The sequence below is a fragment of the Gavialis gangeticus genome, unplaced genomic scaffold (genome assembly GCF_001723915.1).
Source record: "Gavialis gangeticus isolate Ggan-Ray unplaced genomic scaffold, GavGan_comp1, whole genome shotgun sequence".
NCBI classification, from domain to species: Eukaryota; Metazoa; Chordata; order Crocodylia; family Gavialidae; genus Gavialis; species Gavialis gangeticus.
Genome location: NW_017729033.1, coordinates 6,049,173 through 6,056,381, shown reverse-complemented (window position 1 = coordinate 6,056,381; position 7,209 = coordinate 6,049,173). Strand labels below are relative to the sequence as shown.

Here is a 7,209-nt window from a genome sequence, read left to right as displayed (position 1 = left end):
TTCCGAGGTCCCTTCCAGCCCTAACATCTATGAATCTATGTCAATGGGCACTGCATCTGGGACAGGATGACTGGACAGCATTGACAGATAAAATTCTGGTCAACATTAGTTTTAAGGAACCCTGAATTCTGACTTTGGCCAGAATCAGAAAATCTACACTGTTAAACACATTCTCAGCACCTTCACGATACACATCATAGAACATGTAGCACTATCACGCACTTGAAACATCTAAATTTGCTTTTCTGTTAGTCGTCTATTATGTGAATAGTGGCCTAGGGAGAAATCAGGATGCACTATGAAATCACAGCTCCACTGAAGTAAGTGGCAGTTGTCCCACCGACTTCAATAGGATCAGGATTCAGCCCCACTCTCTACCATGTGTGTTTAGCATGTAACTTCTCTATTTTGTATCTAAGACGACAGATGAGGAGACGCCCACATGAAGCAGCCAGTCAACAAGTACTCAACACCATGAGTGGCCTCAACGAACCCTGCTTCATATCTCAGCACGGTTCAAAGCCAAGATATAGGAAAGTTAGCAAATTTACTATCTTGCCTTCAGTTGGATAAGTTCTGGCTCACAAAGCCACTCCATCTAGCCTGCAGCCAGCAGTGGGCAGTCCTGCCATAGCACCTGGGGCCTCAGTAGACATGGCCCTTGGCAGTAAGGGCCCATCACAGCTTGTGTGCCTCCGATGTGACAAGCAGCTTTTACAGTGTCACTGTGTTGGACACCACTGCCACTGCAGTAGTTACTGCTGCCAAGGTAGCTGCCCCTACCACAGCTGCGATGGTGCCAGCCACCTCCACAGCTGCCACCGCCACTGCCCCCTGCCCTGTGCCAATTCCAGCCTGAGAAAAACCCCTACAGTCTGGATCTGGCCAGTGTGATTTTGACAGCCTTGAGATAAACCATAAATCTTGGACCTTGTATGAAGAGGAGAAACCTGACTATCACTTGGCAACATGAAATACTGAGATAACAGAGTCCCCTGAGACATGGAGACATTGTGGGAAACCCATCTGAAATTTGGAAAGCATGGCGAAATTTGCTGATACTAATACGTCAGCCCTGGGATAGACACCTTGAAGGCACAGACACATTCCTAACCTTTGATGAGACATTGGTTTTTTATTATCATTAAAGTTTTGGCGCAGATCAGACCCCAAAACTGAAAGTAAACAATGGTTTGGCCATCGTTGCTATTCATACAAACGCGCTGTATTTTTACATAGACTTTCATCTGAAGGTCTCAAAGACCTTAGCAGATTTAAATGAAATGAGCCTCAATAAACACAGCTCTTTCCCTGTGGCAAGGGCAGGAAGTCACTGGCAACAGACCTACAAGTGGTTATGGCAGTAATCACTGAAGTTTGGTGCCTCCCGTGTTGGCTGTATGATACACCTGTGATCCTACCAGATTAGCTATAACTGCCACTGACCCAGGGTGTGCGGAGTGCCTCTGAAATCAAAATGAATCTCTGAGCATCTTGTTCTGGGTACCTGAGAACTGAGGCTTCTACATGAATGGACACCTAAAAAAGTAGGATGATGTCACTTCCCATGAACGGGTATCAAAGATAGGACCCCACATGCCAGATCCTCAGCTGGTCTAAACTGGCACAGCTCCATGGAGTGAATGGAACGACAGTCATGGATGCCAGGATCTGGGCAGAAGAATCCTGTCATTGTGTTGCTGTCGCTGTTACAGCTGGCACAGTGCTACTGGGGCTAAAAAAGCAAAGTGATTGCAATCCGGTGGCACCGAAATCGATCAGCTGATGGAGCGTGCCTGCCACCATCGTCTTTCTATGATCTCAGAAAGACACCGGCTTTTACAGGAGGTGCCCTGGGAGATGGAAGAGAAAATGCATCTCTGCAGCAGGTGCTTCGGAAGCCCCTGCGCAGCCACAGAGCCGCTAACGACTTTACTGCATTTCCCTCCTTCCACCCCCCAGCTCCACCTCTCCTCCCCAGCTCCGTATCTACCCGCCAAAGGAACAAGCCAATTGCTGACCTGTAAATTTACGCAGCATCTCAGTGCAGGTTTCTGCTACAGTTTCATCATCATACTTCTCCATGATCAGAGCCTCCTCTCCACAGATCCAGCCGCTCAGCACGTGGCCGTACCGCTCCGGTGGGTACAGGACATCAAAGCTGCAGATCTTTTTATACCACAGCTCTTCTGGGTAAGTCAAGCTCTCGCTCTCTGCCTCATCCTCCCAGACAAACTGGATGCTGTTGCACTCGGGACTCCAGAAGGGCTCTTCGAACTCTAAGAAGATCTTGTCGGTGGTGCTGATGCCCAGTTTCTCAATGGCCATCACTTTCTCCTCAGGCAGACGGGGGTGAAACATGCTCTTGTGGTGCTTCTTCAGGACCCCCAGAGATACTGTCACAATGACGTGGTCGGCTGGGATGAACTCACAGTCCTCGCACTCCACAAAGACGTTGCAGCCCTTGTCTTCCTCGGTGCTGTCGCTGTTGTGGTCGGCCACGCGCTCGATCTCCTTGCTGACAGACTGGTTCCAGTGGATGCACTTGACTGGCTTGCGGAGCTGGGTAACAGATTCCGGGATGGACCGGGCCAGGATCTCCACAATCTTAATAAAGCCACAAGGAATGATGTGATGGGCACCAGGGATTTCGGTCCATTCTCCGAATTCACTGAGCGAGACCTCATCCATGCTATGGGAACTGCTCTCGCAGCTCTCCACCTAGTGGAAGGTAACACAAAACAATGTTTCCACAGAGCTACCCATGCCATCAGGGTACAGATCCAACACAGTGAGTTAATGGGTGAGTTGGGAAGGGAACTCAGAGATTTTACTTTCAAGTCCCTTGCACTTAGACCCACACCATGTTTACTAATACAGCACCCTCTCGCCAGAGTGCTGGAAAAAACTGGTCCCTAGCTCTACTTCGAATCAACTCCGAAAACCAATCAGATGCTTTCTTACTGCAATACTCTGATATCTCAGCATAGCTGTATGAGTTCAAGCGCAGGAATTTCTATCATCTCCAAGATTTTAAACCAACATCCTGATATCCTACTGCATTTTGCCAGCCAGGGAAGAGACAGAGCTCAGAATACAGATCAACTAATAATTGTTGCTCAAACCAAAGATGAACCTATGCTGTGCTATCAGCCTAATTTAATTTTTCCCTGACTGATGGTGGCAGATTCTTACTCAATGATTTGACTTCAGTTGAACAAAGTTTTCAAAGCTATGTCTAAAGCATGGATCTTAGCATGCCACAAAACAGTTAGCATTCAACAAGCTATGAATCTGTGGCTGCGGTGACGCTGTCTGATGTAAAGGGAACTAAATAAGAAGAGAGGGGGAAGGCGAGGCCTTGGATTCGTTTGGTCTGACCAGCAAAGCTCGAGGAGCACCTGGTTAATGCCAGCAAAAACATCAGGCCTCAATCCGACGGCAAAGCAGGTGGAGCGGTAGGCCTGTCTCGTGATCAGTCTCCAGTGCGAACAACAGGGGGAGGTGGCCCTCCACTCTCCCCACTTTCTCTTTCTAGGTTTCTAACTACTGGACTCATGATCATTACACAGTGTGACTGCTTTTGTCTAATGTTTAATGTAGAAGCACTGTTATAATCATCTGTCTTGCCTCTTTGCCAATTACCGAGGTTTTTCCAAACTGTAATTTCCTTGTTTATAAGTCTGGCAGACTTAGCATCCTCTCACCATGGGGCATGCAAACACTTGGCTTGGCATACCTAGTTACTGCATGACAGGCAGACTCTGTTCTCCTAAACTGGGATGACCAATACACACAGACAAGTTATTATTTAGGAAGGTTAAAAAAGATATGCTAAGCTTTTCACAGCCAGAGAACAACAGACTTCTGCCTTGAAGTATACACCATATATAACTCCATTTCCATGATCAGATCCATTCAGGTATATTCCTCTACCCATGCAGAACTGTCTTCAATGAGGTACTGTAAAGGCACACGGGTCTACTTGCTTGGATCTTGTTGCAGGAGAGAGGCCTAACTAATTAAACGTACTTTTTTTCCCTAAAAAACTGTGCCCACCACAGAAAGTATTGCTTCCTCCCCAGTCAGAATGGGCACTAGGTCTAGAATCCATCTGGTATGATCCCAAGTTAAGAAACTGCTTTAAACTTTAACAATACAGTTAAAAGAAGATTTAGATAAGTGTAATTTTTTAGGTTTTGTCCTTTTCTGAATTTAATGTATTGTACATCCTGCAAAAAATAGGGGCTTTATCTAAAAGGTCTTCTGCTGCTACTGGCCCATCTGAATACCCACCAGTGGACTCCAGGAGAAACTGTGGAGTTCCCTGGTCCTGTTTATAGGAAGCTCTCCCATTTTGAGGATGACTAATGGCTGTTGCATCATTCTGACTACAGCAAAAATGCACAGAAGGACATCCTAGGAAGGCAAAGACACAACTATCCAGGGTGGAAGTGGCCCAAGATCCCAGAGTTAACACCCATCCTCTTATCCAAAAGACCACGAAATCTTTAATGACCACAAGTGACTAAGGTCTTAGTCCCGTGCCATCTCCCAAAGACCGCACCTCCCCCTGCAGGTGTGGCCAGGATGCACCACTGATTTAAAGATAAATCAGAGAAAAATGCCATGCAGAGGATTCCCAATACACAAAAGGATATTTGTTTGCCCGAAGTAGAGGGTCTTCTCTGCATTATAACCTTTGCTGCTGCTGTTCTGCCATTTACATGGTAAGAGGCATTCACATGGATTAGAAAAAATCTCCAAAGTAATGTGGTAGTCACATATGATAATAGTAACTATTAACACCAGGCACCCCATAAATTATAAACTGTTTTGCACTGATATTTTTCTGTGCATAATATAGTAAATAACTAGTGTTTATTGGACAATCTTTGTGTCACGCTCTTATTTTGTTATGCCACAAAAATAGTCCCATAATTGTCCTATACCCACTAGTTATAAACACTGATTTAAAGGCCAAAACATTATTCTTAATTTGGTGGGAAGCGTATTGGTAATAAGGTGGACACATGGGAATCGCAAGCAAGACACTGAGGATTAAACATACTTACCTACTTCACAGGACTGCTGTGTGCCTCCCCTTCCTTATTACATAACCTTTTAATTCATATGACAAGTTAAAACACAAAAGGCCAGATCTTATTCACTCTGTGAAGTATATAAACTTTTAAGGTCTGGATCCTACTCTACCTCTTAAGCACCTAATTAGACTTAGATGCCCAAGTATGATCCTATTTCATTCTGCTAACATCCCTGAAAAATGGATAATGCAAAAGGTGTGGGTCGTTCTCCTTGCTGCTGTCTCTGATTTAATCTTAAAACTAGAACAGTCTATTAGAAAAGCAGATATGCTAGTGCTTTTTCAGGGACTCTGACAGGATGGAATAGGATTGCATTTATATGCTTAAAAGAGTAGGATCTGGCCCCATGTGTCAAACTACTACCATTTATTATTTGTCAAGTGCTGAGTGCTGTACAAGTCCTAGTCCCAAAGAGCTTTCAATTGAAGCCATAAGGGCACAAAGTAGACAAGATCCACTTGCAAAGCATAGAGGAGGAAATTAGGATGTGGGTTTCTACCCTTTACCTTTGGCTTTACTTTCTCTTGGCTTTCTAATGAACACTGCTTCCTTTAAGTTGCTCTGCGACTTAGTTTGCAGGGACTGCTCCAATAGCATTTTATTTTTAGAGTTAGTGTCCTGGTTTCCAAGCTCTGGAGAGAGACAGAAGGGAAATAAAGACACTGTATTTTCTCATATACAACACACACCAAAAACCAGCTGCTGGAAATGAGTGTGCATTATGTGCGAGGAAATACAGTAACAGCAATTTCTGCCACTTAAGCTTCAGCCAGGTAAAAGCAAAAGTAAAGTCTGTACACAATCTACACAGAGCAGAACAAGAAGCAGGCCTGGCTCCCTAGCTGCTGCTACTCAAGGAAAGCTTTCCTTATTCATTCAAAAACAAGGTACATATCTTATTCCAGGTTACACTTTATGTGAGAAAATACGGTACCGTGCCTGGATCGTGTAGACCCCAGGAATACCTATACACAAGCCGGAGGCTGCTCCAACACGCTGTAATTACTCGATTAATTGAGCCTGCTGGAATTTCCATGCTGCAGCCAGCCTCCGCGTCTCGTGTATCAGTGTCCCCACATTTCAAAATGGTAGCAGGGGTGCTTGAACTAAAGTTAATTTGATGAGCTTTAGATAAAGCACCCCCACCACCATTTTGAAGTGAGGGGATGCTGATACATGAGATGCTCCAAGTGCTTTAATTACAGTGGCTCTCAGAGCTGCTCTAATTAAAGCAATCGCCCCACCCCCCATGCCTGGAGCACGTATATAGATGCTCAGGGTGCTGCCATTAGGCTGATTACTGTTAGTAAGTGACAGGGAGAAAGCCTCGTTAGGAGCGACAAGACAGGACTATGGGTTATAACCTCTCACCAGGGAATTCAATCTAACTGATGAGACGTTACTTTTTGCCAGCCTGTAATAGAGGCTTTCAGCTTCTGAGTAAAGTTTAACATACAACCTTGAACGAAAGAACATGCCAACGGCAAAAAGGACACAAAAAGCCAATCCCCAGCAATGGGGAACTCCTAGCTAGGCCTCTGGGGTCCATAACTGAGTTGCTTTTTATTTTAGGCACGCACCTTAAGATATTGCTGAATCATTGCTAGCTTGAGCTTCTTGATGGCCTCCGAGTCATCTGGATCGGCCTTGATGCGCTTGCGCACGACACCCCGTGTGAAGACGCCCACACTGTTCTGGCTCTCAGCATTGACTGGTTTACCACGTTGGAAGAACTCTTGAGTCAGGTTATAGACCTGTCAGAGACGGAACAGAAAGAGAAAGCAACTCACAGCAGGTATCAAACTTCAAAGGTACAGAACCCAAGCGCCTGTCCATCCAGAATCTGCATGTGCCACTCACCTCACCACTTCTAACTGGAGATTCATAGATTCATAGATTCATAGATTAAGGGTCAGAAGGGACCTAGTAGATCTTCTAGCCCGACCCCCCACCAGGGCGGGAAAACAACAAAAAACCCCAAAAAGAGAAACGGGACTCAAACGAGTCCAGCCAGGTAGGCATCCAGCCTCTTCTTAAAGACCCCCAGGGTAGGGGCCAGCACCACTTCCCTTGGAAGTTGGTTCCAGCTCCTAGCCGCCCTAAC

The 7,209-nt window shown here is 45.6% G+C and overlaps 1 protein-coding gene across 4 annotated transcripts in view; it reads right to left on the bottom strand.

Annotated features, from left to right (window-relative positions):
• The window catches only part of SMOX (spermine oxidase), an 86,533-nt gene that overhangs the window by 22,278 nt on the left and 57,046 nt on the right, over positions 1-7,209 (bottom strand). For 3 of the 4 annotated variants that reach the window (XM_019526302.1, XM_019526303.1, XM_019526304.1), the window contains 2 exons: positions 6,686-6,859; positions 2,022-2,721 (listed from right to left, as the gene is read on the bottom strand). In XM_019526302.1, the coding sequence (XP_019381847.1) occupies positions 2,022-2,721; positions 6,686-6,859 (874 nt within the window). The remainder of the gene's footprint in view (positions 1-2,021; positions 2,722-6,685; positions 6,860-7,209) is intronic. The other variant, XM_019526305.1, reaches the window with a different exon arrangement.